We start from the raw sequence: 18,238 nt of genomic DNA, 5'->3' as shown, positions 1-18,238 counted from the left end.
TTCTCCTTTTTGCTTTATAGGAATTTCTTCGAGAACAAGTGGAGGTAAACTTCTATTTGACGTTCCACACACAAAAGGCACCATTGCCCCACTTCCTTTTCCCATTAATGAAGACTATGTTTGTGCATTAGCTACTCCAGACCACAGGAGGCGTCCAGGGGACACTGCCACTGACGGTCCAGAAGGTGTTGGCGTCTCAAGCCTGCCACGGTAGGACTCCACACAGCAGCCACCATCATGCGCCTCTGCGTGTTGAGTGATGGCAGGCGCACGGCGAGTCTGGAGGAAGCGGAAGGCACATTCACTGCTCGCCCGCCGCTGGGAGGGTGCAGCTTAGGTCAGGAAGCTGAGTGCACTCAGAACGAACACTAAAATTCCTGCTACAAAGCAAAATACCAGCCACATACACAGGGTGGGCAAGAATGTTTATAGTTGTGAGTGCGCAAAACAGTTTATTCTTGTGTTATTATTTATTAATTACTGTATTCTGTGAGTGGAGGAGTAACTCGTAGAGGAGGTAACATTTTGAGTCAAGCTGTGAATGAACAGGGACATGGCTTCACAGGGTGGGAGGGAAAGTTTAACTACAGCGAGAGGAGAGAGCCTGTGCGGGGGCCCAGAGGCTCGCATGAGTTGCATGAGCTGCAGCAAAGCCCGTCGGTAAATCGGGCTGGTAAAAAGAATAGAAGCCTAGACGGTCACCACAAAACCTTTGGATTTCACACAGAAGGCATTAGGATTGTTGAGGGTTCTCGAGTAGGGTAATAGGATAAAACATGGAAAGTGGCTCGGAGGGTCTTACCTTAGGACCCTGGCAGCTACAGAGTCCCCTGCAACTATCATTCGACCACAAAGAGATGCCCAGTCTGCTGACACCTTTTCTCTGTTTGCCCTGTCTTCGTCAGCCGCCTCCTCTCCACACCGCCGTCTCCTCCGCTTAGTAACCACAATCACTGTTTCCTGTAACCCTCCTAAACTCCTTTGCCCCTTTGTCCGCTCTTCATTTCTCATGTGAGCTCATCACCAGACTCCATCATCTCTGCCTTCAGAGTGTTCATCTTAAATCTCTGATGTGATCTGTTTCCACTGCCACCCCCCTAGCTCTTGCCACTTGAGTCCTCTTAGTCTCCCGCGTCCATTCTGGCTCTGCTGCAAGCTACTCTTCCCTCAGCACCCAGAGGGGTCTTTTTGAAACATCCCTCTTAGTGTCTCTTTCTTGTAACTAAAGTGTGTCAAGACTGTTCATTGCTTGCCCTGGCTGGGTGGCTTAGTTGGTTGGAGCATATTCCCATACACCAAAGGTTGTGGGTTCGGTCCCCAGTTAGGGCGCATACCTAGGTGGCAGGTTCCATCTTCAGTCAGGGTGAGTGCAGGAGGCAGCTGAGCAAAGTTTCTCTCTCACGTCAATGTTTCTCATTCTCTCCCCCTTCCTCTCTCTAAAATCAATAAATATGTCCTCGGGTAAGGGTTAAAAGAAAAAAAAGACTATTCATTGCTTTTAGGATAAAAATTTTACTCTTCAGCCCTGGCTGGTGTGGCTCAAGGGGTTGAGCGCTGGCCTGCAAACTGAAAGGCTGCTGGCTCAATTCCTGTTCAGGGCATGAGCCTGGGTTGCGAGCCGGGTGTGAGAGGCAACCGATCAACGTTTCTCTCCTCTTTCTCCCTCCCTCCCCCTCTCTCTAAGAAATAAATACAATTTAAAAAAATCTTACTGTTCACCATGGTCTGCCAGGGCCTCTGGCCCCTGCCTGTCCAGTTTCATCCCCGCCCCCCCCCCCCCCCCCCCCCGCCTTGCCTCCCTGGCCGTGTGCACGTTTCTGCACTTTCACCCTCGCCTCTTCCTCCGTCTGGAATGCCTTTCCAGTTCCTTCTTGTCTTCCTCAGTCTAAGGTCTCAGGTTAAATATCATTTTTCCAGGGAAGCCTTCCCTGACCTCCCAAACGGGGTGTGGTTTTTCTATTACACATTCTTTCATACCCTACATTTTACGGTACTTATGAGTTATTATAAAAATATATACTATAAAATATATTTTTATATACTTATATGTATTCATGTATATATCATTTGTCATTTAAATGAGTGTGTCATTATTTGTTCAGTGTTTTCTCACCTGTTAGACCCCCAGATGATAAACTTCATGAGGGTGGAGATTCTCGTCTCATTTGCTGCTGGCATGGCTCCTAATATAAACTGTATACTTGTACATATTTGTTGACTAAGTTAAGGTATGCATACAGGCAGGTTCTAACAGTATGAGAATTGGGATTAGGAAGATTATTATGGAAATAGAAAAAAGAAGCAAATGAAATGGACACTGTAGGAAACCGAGATTCTGGTGATAGATTGCTATGGACAAAAGATGACCTTGACTTCAAACACCTGTAAGGTGTGGGCAAAAATACTGCTCTCGTCTCTTTGAGAAAAACTCTGAAAACCAAGTCCTAGGAAGTTCAGGAATGCCTCCGACGGGGATTAGAAAGACAGGGGCTCCATAAGGAAAAGCTGAGAGAGAGGTTAGTCCTGAAGCCTCAGCGTCACCCAGGGCCTCAAGTGCTCATTTCAAGCAGCGTTCAAGTCACGTGAGAGAAGCCTCGGAAACGTCTTCCTTTTCCCAGATATTTGGCTCAGACCCAGGGTCAGCACTGGTTTCCCACCATATGCACCGTAACCTTGTTTCTGTCTTTTGTTTAGGGGCCATTAAGTTTAATGACGGCCTGAGCTTGGAGGAGAGCTACCGCCTCATCGAAGCTCTGTCCCGGTGCCAGCTGCCATTCCAGTGCGCGCACGGGAGGCCGTCGATGCTGCCGCTGGCCGACATGGACCACCTGGAGCAGGAAAAGCAGGTACAGTGGTGACTAGCAGGAGAAAAGGAAAAGTTTAGCTGCTGCTGCTTTCTCAGACCCTACTATCCAAATGTAATCTGTCGTGATCCTTTGCAAAACAGATTTTTAAAAATTTCACATTGAAAGTTGTATGTAAAATCTAGTCTCGCCATTTCAGCTTCTAGCTTAAATTCAAAACAGTTTAGGCTAAACTGTCAGATTATGCACAATTTTATTTTTTGTATTTTTTAAGTTTAACACACACACAAAATGATGTATTCTGGACATCTGTTGCCTACTGGTTCCAGGTTTGATAAGACCCAGAAGTTCTCTGGGACTGCAGAAAGTTGGTACAAACAGCAAATTCACTGCTGGCAAATGTAACCGAAAGGGGCCAGTTGCTTGATGGTGCTTGCTGGAAATGGTGACCTTGCTGGAAATGGTGGCCATCTCCAAGTTCCTCCAGCATGATGATTTGGGGGTCCTCAAGTACAAGGGAACCAAGCTAGGAGATTTCCACATTAGGCTTTGGCCCTGATTACTCAGCAGCCCAGAACAATGATTTAATTCAGTAAAGGCACAGAGTGACTTTTTAAATTTTTATTTATTTATTTTTAGAGAGAGGAGAAGGGAGAAGAGAGGGAGAGAAACATCTATGTGTGAGAGATACATGGATCAGTTGCCTCTCACACGCCCCCAACTGGGGACCTGGCCTGCAGTCCAGGCATGTGCCCTGACCGGGAATCCAACTGGTGACTTTTCAGTTCACAGGCCGGCACTCAATCCATTGAGCCACACCAGCCAGTCACAGAGTGATTTAAATTAAAGAACATTTCCTTTCCTTGTTACAATCGTAAATGAAACAACATGAGAGCATAATAGGACTGTCCTGCTTTCTAAAATCTTTTCTTTTGCTCACCTTTCCTGCCAAGGGCTATGAAGTCTTTTCTTGCATGGAGTTTACGGGTGCTGATTTGTTCTGATGCGTCCAGGAGATTTTACTCTATTAAAACTTTTTTGAGCCCTTGCTGGCATAGCTCAGTGGATTGAGCGTGGGCTGTGAGCCAAAGTGTCGCAGGTTCGATTCCCAGTCAGGGTACATGCCTGGGTTGCAGGCCATGACCCCCAGCAACCACATATTGATGTCTCTCTCTCTCTTTCTTTCTCCCTCCCTTTCCTCTCTAAAAATAAATAAATAAAATCTTTAAAAAAAACTTTTTTGCTTCATGTGACAATGAAAAACTTTGTCCCTATTTCTGAGGAGATGGAGATCTAGACTTTTCAGTCCCTCCTATCGTGGAAAATCTGTCTTTTTTGAATCCAGGTGTGAACAGCTGTAATTAAGTTCATATATGCTATTTGGGTTTTCATACTGGTAATTGGAGCTATTCTCTTTCTTCCCATAGATTAAACCCAACCTTGCAAAACTTCGCAAAATGGCCCAGGCCTGGCGTCTCTTTGGAAAAGCAGAAGGATGTGATACAAGGCAAAGCCTGCATGCATCCATGCCTCCTTGTGAGCCACCGTAAGAACAGAATTCTTGATCTGTGAAGAACCAAAGAGAGGCTAACCCTGTGCCTCTGAGTAGAGGGCGCAAAGAGCGGGTACCAGCAGCGCCTTGACCGAACCAGCCAGAAGCATACCAGTCTTCCTTGAGCAGATGATCCCTCTGGTTGGGTAGCCACATGGAACTCAAGCCTAAAGACACTCCATTCATTTGCATCCAGGGACACAGGAGGTTGCCCTTTGATATCTACATTTTGTAACTTATTTAAGGATAAAATTTAATAATTAATTGTCTAATTGGTTGATTGGTTTGTGGTTTTCTTGGGGTGGGACGTGGGGTTTTTTTGGTTTGATTTTGCAATGTTTTCCAGCCTCATAATTTGCATTAATGTTTATCTACCTGATGCCGAACCCCCAGGAATCAAACCTGCCTTCCTAGACCACCCAGGGCGCTCCGTTAGCCCCTCCCCACCCTCCAGTCCTCTTCACTTCCCTCTGCCGCCCCTTCACGTTCTGAATCTCAGACTTAAAGGGTTTCTCTGCACCCAGAAAAATCCCTCTCTGTAGTCTTCCATCAGGCCTGCAGTTAGATTAGTTTAGGGATAAAAACTGTTGATAAAGAGAAACAGGACAGGGATAGAATAGGGAAAATTAAAGTCCTTTTCTTCATGGTGTTTTTGTTGTTGTTCATATCTCAAACCAGTAAAGTGATGAAAGTACTATGAGCTTGTTTTTTAAAAATATGATTTTTTATAGTTTATATAAAATCTCTTTATGTGAAAGCAGTTTTCATATCAAAATGCAGCATTTTTTTTTCAGCCTAACCAGCTGTGTTCTCTACATTTGCTCAGGAGATAAGGGTTCTTCTAGTCCCTTTCAAATTATGTCTTGGTTTTATTACAGTATGCGTAGCTAATGGCCTTATAATTTCATTTGGGATCTTTCTGCAAATGCTTGTTATGCCACTTTTAATTTGTATTTCCCCCACCTATTTAGATGACTTGATTTCTAGTTAATAAGTCTTAATAAAATCCTCTAGAAGGGGGGAAAGGCAAAAAAAAAAACAACCCAGCAGGGGGGAAAGGCAAAAAAAAAAACAGCTGGCAATGTTTATGGCAACTGGGATGTTATACAATGAAAAAGATGTGGCAATGAGAATTTCCACTTTTGCATTTCCTGACCAGCCTGCTCAAACTGGCCTTTGTATCAATGGAATTATTTTCCTCATTTTTAAATACAGGAAGCGAGTCTGTGCTCATGGAAGAAACGTGGGTTTGCCAGCAGCCCTGCCGTGAGCCGTGAGCCAGGAGCCATGCAGGAGCAATGAAGTGCTGCATTCATTAGCGTGCGCCGCAGAGAAGGTCCGGGGAAGCCCGAACCTGCTGTTCAAGGGGACCCTTGTAGAATGGTATAATTGGAACCCTGAAGAATAGGCACCACTGTCTAGAAATGGCCTTTATTCTCCTAAATGTGCATAAACAGTTTCGTCGGGAGAGACGACCTCAGAAAGGAGAGTGTTTTCAGGGGATTTGCCTGCAGGCCCAGCGGGGTGTCGTGGCCTCTGGACCCCCATCTCTGCTCTCCAGTGCTACACGGGGGCCGGCGGCCCTGGGAGTTTTAAAGACCTCTTTAGGTCAGACGGATTTGTGGGATTAAAAACAGTGTTACAATCCTTCTTATATTAGGATGATGGGGTGTTATTTCAAAAGATTTTGCTAAAATCTCAAACAACTGTTTTCTGGAGAATACGAGATTTTAAAAAGTTCTCCATAAATTATGCAACCAATTTTCCTAGCTAGCCTGAATCGATCAATGTGAGATAATTATACTATTTTAATAATTTATAAATTCAATAGCATGCATTAGCATAAAACTAACCTATTAGCCAAAAAAAACCGCTAACATTACTTTCATTATTGCCTGCTAGGGTTTTGCTCTGTTTTGTTTTTAACTCAGGTGCCATAAGAGCAAAGATGCCTTTAAATTTTCCAATTTATTAATGGAAAATAATTCCACTGATACAAAGGCCAATTTGAGCAGGCTGGTCAGAAAATACCAATGTGGAAATTCTCATTGCAACATCTTTTTCATGATCTTTAAGGTTTACAAAATAATTTCTACAGACCTATCCCACCTGAATTTCCTGGCAACCCATGAGGTAAGGTGGTATTACTCTCCCCATTTTACAGGAGGGGATACTAATGCTGAAGAAAATTAAGCGATGTCTTACGATCACACAGCCAGTAGGTAGCGCTGAGAGCGGCGTCCGCGTCTTCCAGCTCCGGTGACAAGCTGCTGTGTGGATATGTCTGAGCCCCACCACAGCCCTCAGCAAGCCAGTGTCTCTGTTGCCGCGAGACGACTGAGGCTGGGGGTGTTAGCTGGGTGGCGGAGGGCCTTCCTCAGGGAACCAGAACTTCCACCCAGGCCGCGAGATTTCACATCGAGCACGCCTTCCCATTGCTGCCCCGCTGCTGCTCCACACGTGCTTAGTTTATTAGCGGTTTATCAGTCTGAAGGCTAGTGGTTCCTTTTTGTTAGATTCTGGCCAGTAGAGACTTTGTTAACTTCAGGGTAAAACTTGAGAGATGAGATGGCAATGAAGCTATTCTTGAGAGTGCCATTTCTTGGTAGCATCGTTCAAATTTTTGTTGAGAAATAAAGGTGCAGAACTCCAAGGTTAGCTGCAGTCAGGGAAGCAAGGAAACTGATGATAGAATATGGTGACTTCCTCTAGGTTTAGGGATCACTGAGTTACAGCTATGCCTTTATTGAGATAAGAGGAAATAATTCTGTCAGAATTAAGGCTACAGATGGCAGTAGGAGCCGGTATCAGGAAGCTCAGAGTGCAGGCTAGAAGGAAGGAGAAGGACTGGGGAGAGAGCCAGGGCAAGGTACAGAACCTAGCTGGGGATCTGGAACTCCACGAGCAGTCGACAGTGGAGAGGTTCTAGTACCCAGACTTCAGAGCAAGGAAGAAGGGTCAGAACAAATGAACAGCTGGGATCTGGGCTTAACAGACCGGAAGAAACAAGGCAGTAAGAACGGGTGCAGCGCAGGAGGGAGCCAGGTTCTGGAGATGTGCAGGGGGCTGAGGAAGCGAGGACAGACATGGCCCATCGGTTCCTGGACAGCGCTGCCAACCGAGCCTGGCGAAGCTTCACCAGTAGCAACACATCCGAGTGGAGGGAACAGCAGTCTCTGGCATGAAGACCTCTGTCCCTGTTCCCCACCTGAAGCGCCATCCCATTCCATCAAAACTCTTCACAAACCCAGGGTAATGACAAGAACTGATGGGTATGTTTGCCACTGTACATCCGGCCTGTTTTCACCCTTTCTGAGCCGGAGTTGCTCATGAACAGTGAGATGGCAAAAAGGCAGGCTCAGAGGAGAGAAAAAGAAGTCTGGGAAACCAGAACTCTGGATAACTCCATCAATTAAACCCTTTCTCGTATCCTTCCATTCATCATTCAGTAATCCGAGCCTCTTCTAAATATACTGCATCAGAACTGGTGGGGGATGTAAAGAAAAAAGGGGTTGTCCTGTGGTTTAGGATTTTTTTCAAACCCTTGGGTCCTTTTCCATGCATGTGAATTTCTTAGAGTACTTGGTCTTATCCAGAAACATCTGATAAAGCTCAGGCAACCTGATCAAAGCCTGTTAGGAATCTGGGTGTCTTAGTGTTAGAATCCATGGAGCCAGTAAGCGAGTGTGACTCAAACAGCAGTCTGAAGACGCTAATTTGGCCTGACTCTGTCTGCCCTTACAACCTGCCTGACTAAACACATGCTCGTTTACTTCAAAAGCAAGTAGTGCCCAGTGATGGTCCCCACAAAAAAGTGCTTTGGACTTAGCTACTGTTACCAGTTGATCATTATTCAAGGTATTTCATCACCTCTTTTGTAGTAGTAAATTACAGAATTTAACATCTCAGTTATGAATTGTAGGAATCTTGGTCAAGTTTTTTCTAGGCAGGTCGTAATTCTATATTAACATGCCTGGGGGGAAAAACCATCACTGAAAGTCTGCTCTTCAGCACAGTATTTAACGCAAGCGTCAAGCGATCATTTCAAGTGCAGTTAAGGCTCCAAGGCTGCCTGCCCTCCGCCATGGGAGTGTGGTGGAGGCTGAAAGCTTAGACTGTAGCTCTAGTATTAATAATAATTGCTTAGGCACTTGCACAATATCCTGGAACAGCTCTTTGGTGAATGAAAAGAACAATTCAAAGCAAAGCAGACCAGATATAAAACAATTCTAAGGCGCATTTCAAAGTAGCTCCTTTTGGCAAAGAGGTGCAGGTCTGCAGAGGGAGTTTTGCAAGGACAGGTGGGTAGTGTGGGGTCTTTGCAGCAATGATCATGTGACCATCTGGCACTGTCTTCACGGCAGAGCAGTTCCGATGTGCTGAGTTCTGCACAGGGCTAGTGCAGAGCCGTCTAGCTCAGCGACGGAATGGTGTGACTGGCAGCCTTCGTGAACCCCCACGCTGATGCAGCAGACTGCCCTGAGAAACGGTTTTGAAGCACATCTGTGAAACTTGTGATCCTGTGGGCACCGGCATTTTTTTCTTTGAGGTATCACTTTACTTTTGAGTTTTTCTTGGTATTTTTCAGAGACTTCTCTTCTGAGGCTAAATTAGGAATTTCTGTTCCTTATTTGAGTTCCAGGAATTGTGCCTTTCCTGCCCTCCGCCCAAATTGGAAGATACAAACCGTGGGAAAAAGTGTCTTTATAAACTGTATTAAGTAAGTTATCTAACTGGGTTTATTTGGCATAGGAAGCCTTTCACATCCATGGAATCCTCTTTTTCTTAATTACCTCTAAGCTAAAATAGTTTTTTCCTTTTCCCCTAAATGAGTCTCTGGGTCCTGCAGGCAAAGGCGGGGAGTGGCGGGCACGAAGGCCGACCGGCGGTAAGTCAGCCCGGAGCAGCGCGGTTTCCCCCCGTTGATGTCGGGGTCTCCCTTTCCAACGCTCACTCTTCCTCAAACAGGAAGAGGGAGAGAGGGAAATAGAAAAAACAAGGCATATAAATAGCTTTGTGGGATTTACTTGAGGTCCTAAAGATCCCAAGACCATGCATTTGTGCAGTTCCGTTCCAGGCACTGCAGGAGCCCACCGAGAGAGCCTCTACCCTTCACCCACCTCGGTCGTGCCTGGGAAGGAGGTTGCTGCTAATTTTAAACCCAGAGACTAAGATGCGCAAAGAACAAGAATCATAAAGCATTCTTGGAGCCAGAAACAGATTTAAGTTCCTTGACTCACTGCTGCTCTTACTCCAGACCACACAATTATACCCAAGTGAACTGCTGTTAAAATTGGTGCCTTCGGAGGAGACAATTGCTCGTAATTGGCAGCTGTGAGCCACTTCGCCGAGGAAGCCTGGGGTCTGGGATGCTGTGAGGAATCGTTGACAGGCCGAGGCCTGAGTGAGTCAGGCTTTTCTGAGTCACAGGACTTTCAGGTCAGTCTCTCAGGCTGACTCAGATCTTGTTTTCTTCCTCCTTCAGGAAAGACAAGGGCCTAAGGCAAAGATCTCTCTGAGGCAGACATCAAGAGTACTTCTGGCCAGTGTTACCCAAGCGTGGTTACCAAATCACCTGCTAAAATGCCTCAGCGCGCTAGTTAAACGTGAGGACTCCTGGCGCTCGCTCCGCCCCAGCCACACTGTGAGAGGCAGGAGGCCAGCCTTCGAGGCCGGCATTCCAAGGGCTTTCCCTGCCCGCCCAAGTCTGCCTCGGACTGCGGCTTCGGACCAGCTCTTCCCCAGCACACACCGGTGGCCTGGTTTACCTGCAGAGACCCTTTAAAAATCTAATTACTCAAGGAGTACACATGAAATAGGGGAACAATATATAAACATACTAAATAAATTAGATGTCTTCCTGCTTGCCACTGTTTGGTGTTATTCTTCCAGACTCTTATCCTCTGCAAGTACACATTCTGTTTTAATGCAAGATCATACCATGTATATTACTCTGCAGCTTGCATTTAACTAACAGTATGAAATGGACTTCCTCACAAATCTAACACCTTCATTAACACAAGGCTCACATGTCAAATGCCTACCGGGGTTCGGCGGATCACATAGTTAAACGGACCCCGGAGGAGCCGCCAAACACTGGAGGTTTTCCATCCGATGGCGTCAGAGACTACTCAGCTCCGGCCAGCTGCTGCCTCTTGGGAATGTGGATCCAGAATCGCCAAATTTTCTGAGTTCTCAAAAGAATCAAGAAATCTAAATGGTTTAATGTGCAATCTCTAGGTATTTAAATATTGATAACTAATTCAAATTAAATACTGGGTGAACCAGCAGCCAGAATGTCTTCAGGCCAGACGCTGCCCTCAAACTGCCCTTTTGAAACCTCGACTGCAGTGGAGACATGATGTTCCATGGTATGTCATAACTATTTTAAACCTTTCTTGCTTTCAACTAACAGAACACAGAATGTTACTGCTGGACACGCAGGCCGTGACATGGCAGCTGCTACAACGGACAGTCCCGTCTGTACCCGTGCGCTTGTACAAATAACTAGACGTGCAGGTTCAAAACTGCCCTGGGAAACACTGCACCAGCTTACAATCCTGTTAACAGTACACGAGAGGGTCCTTTTCTGGGGAGCTTTAAATGGATTCCCAGGTGCCCCCCCAAGAGATCAGATGTAGTGGGTCTGGGGTGGAGCCCAAGAATGTTTGTTTGTTTAAGCTCCCAGGTGGTTCTGATGATCAGAGAGGTTTTAGAACCACCGTTTTAGATTTACTAACGAATTGTTTGGGGCCATTTCCAGTACATTCTGAATGAAACTGTAAATACTTTCATTTGTACCTCTCTGTTTTAGACTGTTACTTCTAAGTACAGCCCTCTGTGCAAACAAGACAAGGGCTCTGCTGCTGCTGTTCCAGGCAGTTCGGTGAGAGCAGAACAATAAATAAACCAACTCGGGAACCTTCGAGCAGCTTTTATTGGCACAGCCTATGAAAAGGTGTGGTCACCATTTCTGAGCAAAAACCTGTATCCCAGCAAGCTAGTCAGTGTTATGTTTAACACACCAGTGAACCAGAAAGTTTAAGTTCCTGAAACAGACATCCTAGGTCACTAAGAAGCTCCAAAATCAATAGGTCAAGCCCTACTTCTCTCTCAAGATCTGAAAGGCAAAACAAACAAACAACAAAAAAACCCCAAACGAGTCCTGGATATACATCTTTGCTGTGGGATGACTAAAACGGCAGGAAACAACCCAGCTTTTTCGGCTGACCCCAATCCTTACACGGAAAAGCGTTTCGGCAGTGGCACTGAAGTGTCCTCTCCATTCTGCGTCGGCCTCCGCGGCTCTGCTCAGGACGAGCGGTGTCACAGGACGTGGTCGTCAGGGTGGTAGAGCTCACTCATCAGCCGGTAGATGTAGGAAGGCGCATTCCCGCCAATGTTGGAGATGAAGAGGGTGATGAGCTCCGGGGGGACATAGTCAAACACAGGGCAATGAACGCTGACTTTCTCCAGGATGTCCCCTGAAAGGCAATCACACGTGACAGGAATAAAACTGAGGATCCTGCTCCATTCGTTAAGCGGTATACGGGTTCCAGGCTCAATAATGCAGACATACCTGCTACCCCAAGGAAGGGGAAGCTGCAGCGGAACGCAGGCCACAAGAGATGACCTCAGACCATGACACTCCCCGATTAAAACCCTTCCAGGCCTTTCCAGAGCCCCTGGAATTCAAACTGGGGGCTGCAGCCTTCAAGACCTGGCTCCTCCCCGCCACACCACACTAATTACAAATCGTGCCACTCTACCTCTTGCTCGCTCCTCTCCGGCCATATGGCCACCTTTCCCCAGCTGGCTACGCGTGTGCCCAACTCAAGACCTCTGCGCCAATGCCTTGATCTTCCTGTGGGGCCCCATGCATGCAGAACTCAGCTGAATGTCATGCTGTTAAGACCCTCCCCCATCTAAGGCAGTCTCCCAACCACTTTCCATCTCATCATCCTTATCTGTTTCTTCCCTAGAACATCCCATGACCTGACATGTTCTCATCCATCCACTGCTACAGACAGGAAGCTCCGTGGGAGCAGGGCCCACCTGCAGGGTTCACTGCTACATCCCTAGAGCCTAGGAAGTGCGAGGCACAGTGAGTGGGTGCTCAACGGACACAAATAATTTCTACAAGAATGAATGAATAAGTAGATGGATGAAGTTATTCAACTTAAGAACTACCACCCTGAATATATGCTTTGCTCCCAGAGGGCATTTAAGACCATGTTAACTATCGATGAGGCTCACAGAACACAGCTGCTGCCTTCGGAAGGCAGAGAAAAGGGCCCCAGCACACAGGGAATCCAAGGTATAGGCAAGCTTTACAAGTAGGAACATTTCAGAGTTGCTTCCTCGGGCAGCCACGTTGCCAAAATGACTCCCGACAGCAACTAAAAATGAGTACGTTTCCCATGGGGTTGTTGCCTGCATCTCAAAGGACATGCAAAGCCGAACGCAGCCAATACTGGGTGATCCAAACCTCCATGGCCCCAACACCTCAGCTGAAATATATTATTTTGGAACAAAATGAACCTAAACTAGATCAGGTCTCCAGGCACTCTAAGCTGCCAAAGAGAGCAGTCCCCACGAGTATGGTAAAAAGCACACCTGGCAGCACTCAATCCCACCGACCACCAAACCCAGACCAAAAGGCCGAAACACACCCGTGCGCACACACGCGCACACACTTCCGTACCTTCTGTGAAGGGCAGGACTTCTTCAGGAGCCACAAACCTGTGAAATGAGTCTTCTTCATTGGGGAACTGGAAAAGAAAAAAATTTTAAAAAACAGACCCAGCAATTCTATCTCTAGGTATATACCCAACAGAAATAAAAAGCATGTGTCCACACAGAAACGTGTACACACGTGCTTACACCAACACTATTCACAAAAGCCAAGAGATAGCAGGAACCCAAATGCCCGCTAACGGGCAGGCAGCTCAAGCGCACCCGCACACAGGGACGGTACACGGCCAGAACGAGAGGCTGAGCGCCGCGCTGTGACTCGGAGGGCCTGGGGCACGGTGCGCTAAGTGAAGGAGGCCAGAACCCAGAGGGCACAGTGGACTCTGTTCATGTCAAGTTTCCCAAACAGGCGAACCCATGGTGACAGAGAGCATCCAGTGATTGCTAGGGGGCGAGGAGAAGGGAGAAAGTTACTTAATGGGTGCACAGAGTTTTTCTGGGGTGATGAAGTTTTGAAACCAGGGAATGGTGGTTGCACAATGCTGTGAATGCAGTGAAACCATTGAACTGAACATTAAAAAATGGTTAATTGTATGTTATGTGAATTAAACCTCAATTAAAAAAGTAAGTGACCTATAAATAGATTGATATTTTAAAGCAAACAGTTTTTATCACCAATGAAATGACTCTTCACTTAGTAACTGCTAGTATTCAGGCTTCAGAGGAGAGTCTCTGGAACGGGGACAGATAAAACAAACTGTACGTTCCTGAATGTAACTTGCGTGGCGCTTTGAAAGGTGGTCGGGGTGATGAGGAGTGGCGGCAATGTGAACAATGGGCCGCCCCCAACTATGTATTGTCTTGACCTTACAATTTCGACTTCTTTAAGCTGACAGGCTATAAATATCAACTGTTTTTCCTGGATCGAGACTCCTGGAGCTTTTTCCAGCCTCCACTGGATCTAATCCACAGAGTAAATGCAGACACAAAGCCCCGGAGTGAGTGGGTTGAAGGCCCAGAGACCAGGACCACGCTCTGGCTCTCTGCTGGCTAAAGGCAGACAGACATACCTGGGGTGAGAGCTTGAACATGGGGGCACAGACGATGAGTGGGGTGGAATGGTGCTTTGCTGCCAACGCCAGAGTGTGCGTTCCTGTCACAGCTCTCAGGGCACCGTTGGCCAGGATGGTCTTTGTGCCAATGATCACCTGTGAGACAGGAAAAAAAATGGGAGACATATGGGGACAAAGCCTTAAAAAGGGCCATTGGGCACAATGGCCTAAATGCTCAGGCCTGAGTCCTGGCATCCTGAGGGGTCACAGCAGTAGAGGGAAAGAGATTCTAGGCTCAGGGCCACCAGCCCTAGCTTAAAAGTGGGTCCCCAAGGAAAGAGCGAATGTGGCGCATGACAGAAAATTGCAGTATCTGCTGCTGGGAGCCTCGCCTTCTAAAAATCACACCTCCCGAGAAACAGGTCTTTCTCATTCTCCGTCCACCTTCGCTGAGCTCTCTGGGCATAAGGGGGCATCCTAGTGGCTGGCCTGCTTAGAGTGGTCCCACTTCATTCTTTCAACACTTTAACCACAAAGAAGGTATTGCAAATAAGGAACAATGATCCAGACAAAGGAGAGAGAATTCAGTTAAAAGATTAAAAAGGCCCACGTATGTACTTTCAAAAGGTGCTAGAAGAAGCTCTTCTCATGGATATTACAAAAAGGACAATAAAAACCAGTATTTCAGAGATATAATCCTCATTAATTCAACCTAACTCCAAACACACCCACCTTGTTGACTCTCGACATCACAGCAAAAATGGCAGCGTCAGTCATGACAGTTGTCTCGATACCTGCTTTCGACAAATTGACTGCCATTTCGTGACCCTGCAACGGGAGAGAAGGGCTGACGCTGGGACAACGGGTGAGAGACCGGGAATGGCCCCTCAGAGTGACTGGATCTGGGAATTCTGTGATGCCGGGCACTTGCAACAGACAGGTCCCAGCACATAACTAACTCACCTTTGTGCCTGTGGCAGGCATTCTCTGGGAAGCTGCAAGGAAGCCCAGGGGAAGCTAATAAATGTTTAATACTCCACTGCAGCACCGGAGCTGCCACGGAACTGGAAATACTACCTGTCTGCACAATCAGGCATCGCTGACGAGAGAGCCCTGGCTCCTTATTTACATTTTATTTCCTCCCATATTTCCTTTTTTGAAACCTACTCTTTTTACCTAGAGATTGAGGGAGGTCAAGCCAAGACTCGGTCATCCCTCAGGTAATTTACCCTATTTTGATACCTGAGAGAAACCAACGTTTATCTTTTCATTGATCCAGCAGTTCACCCAACTTTCTTAAGCCAATGTTTAAGGCCCTTTTTAAGAATGTTCACAGGATGAACAACTTGAAAATTCCCTTAATGTTTTATTTATCTTCTCAGTGTCTCGCTAATCAATTCAAGGTCGACATGGACCCCACCTATCACTCCTTTATTCGTTCAGTCTTTGTTTTCCTTAGCAGCTCCAGCAGTGCCCCACCTGACAGAAAGGCGCACACTCGGCCACGATCACGTGGAACTTCCTCTTCCGGGCAGCCTCTTTGAGGAAGGCCTCCACTGTTCGGGAGAAGCCAATGGTCATGATCACCTCATTAGAATGGATGTGCTCCAGGGCCTGGGCTGCGATGTTCTCCATCGTCCCTTCTGCAAGAATAGTCCATGGTACAAAGACAATTGGAAACTGCCCTGCCACAGTGGCACAGGCAGATGTGACAGAGCCCCAAATGGGGTGCGTGCCCACCCAGCTGGCCCTCGCAGCACAGGCTTCACAAACTTAATAAGAAATGTCACACTTTCTTGAAATCCCTGCTCCTCTGCAATCTTCTGTCTGCCAAGTTCTCAGGCTGCCCTCTGCCCCAGCAGTACCCCTCCCCAACTTACCCCCTTGCCCTGCCCTGCCATGACACCCGCTCCTTTACAACGGATTTTGAAGATGGTGACTTCAGGCAAGAAATGGGCCAATCTGGGAAACCCTCAAGTGCTGAGTGTGGGGTAAACAGAACTCGCACCTAAAAAAAAACAATTCTCCAAAAGGTGGCTACGACACCTCCACCTGAGAGTCACAGAAGAAAAATAGGGAAGGAATTTGGAAGCGGCAGCTCAGGGCACAGACAGTCCCCGCCTCTTCCTCCTGGAAGAACTCTGAGAACAGGGAGTACCTGCAGGTGTTCTTGGTCACAAAATCAAGGGGAATGGAGGTGGTGTGAGCAGGCACAAAAATTCAACAGGAAGTTTAGTGAGGGTCTAACTAGCCATGGTTTTAGGGAGTTCATCTTTAAAATGAAAATAAAGCCCTGTCCTAATGGAGTCTCTGCCATACTGGATTTGCAGTCTACAAAGGGCTGGTCTGTAAGGAAACGGAGAGAGGGCACCATAGTCCTACCACCTGTTCCCACTTTCCTAATCAGGATGGAAGGGAGACCTCTGAGAGCCAGAGTACGCCTCACCTCCCAACCCTGCTGACAAACAACTGCAAGGTCTTCTGTTGTTCTCTCCTGTCCCTGCAACTTGTCCTGCCCACCAGGGATCGGGGCTCTTACCCAGTTCCACAAGCAGCTCATTAATTGCCTCAATGATGTTGGACTGCAGTTGGGCATAATGGAAGCTGAAATCCTCGTTCAGGCCTCCGGATGTCAAGAGTTTGTGCAGGGACTCCTGCTGGTCACTCTCATCGCTGCGTCCATGGAGTCTGTGGAGGTAACACGACGCAGAAGAAGGTGTGAAGGCCATGCGATGTGTAACATGACCTGTTCAGCTCCAAGCACAGATGGGGGCTCGTGCAAAAAAGCATCACTGGATCCAAACCGGAACCCGTGACGTGGACCTAACCTGCCATACTCCTCGCGGATGATCCTGAGCACTCTCCGCACCATATTGCCCACGGTGGTCTCTGAGGGCTGCGCAGCTGTCATCCTCCGGCCCTCTCTGCGGATCAGCTTCATCAGCTCCCCTGCAATCCAAGCCAGAGACGGTGAGCAGAACAAGAGCGCGGCGAGGCCTGGGCAACTTTCCGCCTGGGAACAGGGGACGCAAAGTGGCCAAAGTGGCGAGGGACGCGATGGAGCGAGGCCCGCCTTACCTGCATGGCTCCAGCGGTGGTCCATGATGATCCGGCGCAGCAGCTCCAGGGTCTCCCGAGCCATGTCCTCGGAGGTGCGCCGCCCGCCGCCTCTCTTCAGAGCCTCCACGAAACTCTCAATCCTCTCGGACAACTCCGAGACCTCGGCCTCGGCCCCTGGCATCTTGAAAGAAGCCGCGGTGACGGCCGAATCCACTCCAGCAACACTCTTCGGGTTTGCACTTCCGGGGGACCAGGTCGGCTTCCGCTTCGAGAAAAAAACTCCAGTTTGGGAGCTGGCAGGCCACGCCCCTCGCTGCTTGAGCCAATCAGAGACGCGGAGCTCCAGTGCTTTACAGCTGAGGACCTGCTCGCCTTCTCACTGAAGTGGAGCTGGGCTTTGCTGGCTCCTCAGACGCTGAGACATGACTCGAGAGACTTCAAGAGGGCGGTTAGTACAGTTGGTCTGGGACAACCTGTCTTTTCAGCTGACAGTACTACCCGAAACTACGCTGGAGAAGCTGCAGCCTTCTCTCCTGGTCCCCTAGCTCCGGTGACCGTCCCATTGTCCTTACACAGATGCTCAGAAAGCATGTCCAGGGTCTGCTGCCCCGTGGGCAGACCCCTCCCCCCTTTATAATGCAGTGTTTGTGCCTGTGCCTCTCCAACAGACTCAGCCTCCTGAAGGCAAGGACCTTGTTTTTTATGCCTTTGTGTTCCTGATGCCTAGCTCACCTAAGATAAGACAGAGGGACCAAGAACCAGGAGACCAATACCCACCAAAATAAGATTAAAAGTGGGAGGTAATACGGGAGCAAAGACAATGTCCTTCCATTTGGACAGAACACACAGGCTGTATAGTATAATACAATACCAAGAGCTACCATTTGCTTATAGCTTACAATATGTGAATTGTCTCATCTAATACAACTCTGAGATATGTCCTCCTATCCTTATTTTACAATTAGGAAACAGAGCCACAGAATCTAAGCAGTTAGTAAGTGGATGCAGTTATATTTAAATCCAGGGCTGTCTGAACACAAAGTCTGTGTGTAATGAGAATCTCTAATTATTTCCTT

The 18,238-nt window shown here is 47.6% G+C and overlaps 2 protein-coding genes across 7 annotated transcripts in view; one reads left to right on the top strand and one right to left on the bottom strand.

The window, feature by feature from the left end:
- The window catches only part of LOC114491797 (acylphosphatase-1), a 40,267-nt gene extending 35,263 nt beyond the window's left edge, over positions 1-5,004 (top strand). For all 6 annotated transcript variants that reach the window (XM_036012277.1, XM_036012261.1, XM_036012263.1 and 3 more), the window contains 4 exons: positions 21-44; positions 132-210; positions 2,695-2,846; positions 4,232-5,004. In XM_036012277.1, the coding sequence (XP_035868170.1) occupies positions 21-44; positions 132-210; positions 2,695-2,846; positions 4,232-4,354 (378 nt within the window). In that variant the 3' untranslated portion in view covers positions 4,355-5,004. The remainder of the gene's footprint in view (positions 1-20; positions 45-131; positions 211-2,694; positions 2,847-4,231) is intronic.
- A 6,270-nt stretch (positions 5,005-11,274) lies between these two features.
- EIF2B2 (eukaryotic translation initiation factor 2B subunit beta) lies at positions 11,275-17,406 on the bottom strand. Its single transcript, XM_028506156.1, has 8 exons — positions 17,181-17,406; positions 16,931-17,051; positions 16,642-16,790; positions 15,582-15,745; positions 14,835-14,930; positions 14,121-14,258; positions 13,061-13,127; positions 11,275-11,840 (listed from the first exon to the last, which is right to left on the bottom strand). The coding sequence occupies exons 1-8, from the start codon at positions 17,341-17,343 to the stop codon at positions 11,683-11,685; spliced, it is 1,056 nt and encodes a 351-aa protein (XP_028361957.1). The 5' UTR covers positions 17,344-17,406; the 3' UTR covers positions 11,275-11,682.
- Between the last annotated feature and the right edge of the window lie 832 nt (positions 17,407-18,238).

This window comes from Phyllostomus discolor, chromosome 1 (genome assembly GCF_004126475.2).
Source record: "Phyllostomus discolor isolate MPI-MPIP mPhyDis1 chromosome 1, mPhyDis1.pri.v3, whole genome shotgun sequence".
Classification (NCBI taxonomy): Eukaryota; Metazoa; Chordata; class Mammalia; order Chiroptera; family Phyllostomidae; genus Phyllostomus; species Phyllostomus discolor.
This window is presented reverse-complemented; position numbering and strand designations above follow the sequence as displayed.

Coding starts and splice junctions, on each gene's coding strand:
- EIF2B2 (XM_028506156.1), bottom strand. CDS start 17,343: ATGCCAGGGGCCGAGGCCGAGGTCTCGGAGTTGTCCGAGAGGATTGAG. Junction 17,052..17,180: donor CCACCGCTGGAGCCATGCAG/GTAAGGCGGGCC, acceptor CTTGGATTGCAG/GGGAGCTGATGAAGCTGATC. Junction 13,128..14,120: donor TGTTCAAGCTCTCACCCCAG/GTATGTCTGTCT, acceptor TTTCTTTTCCAG/TTCCCCAATGAAGAAGACTC.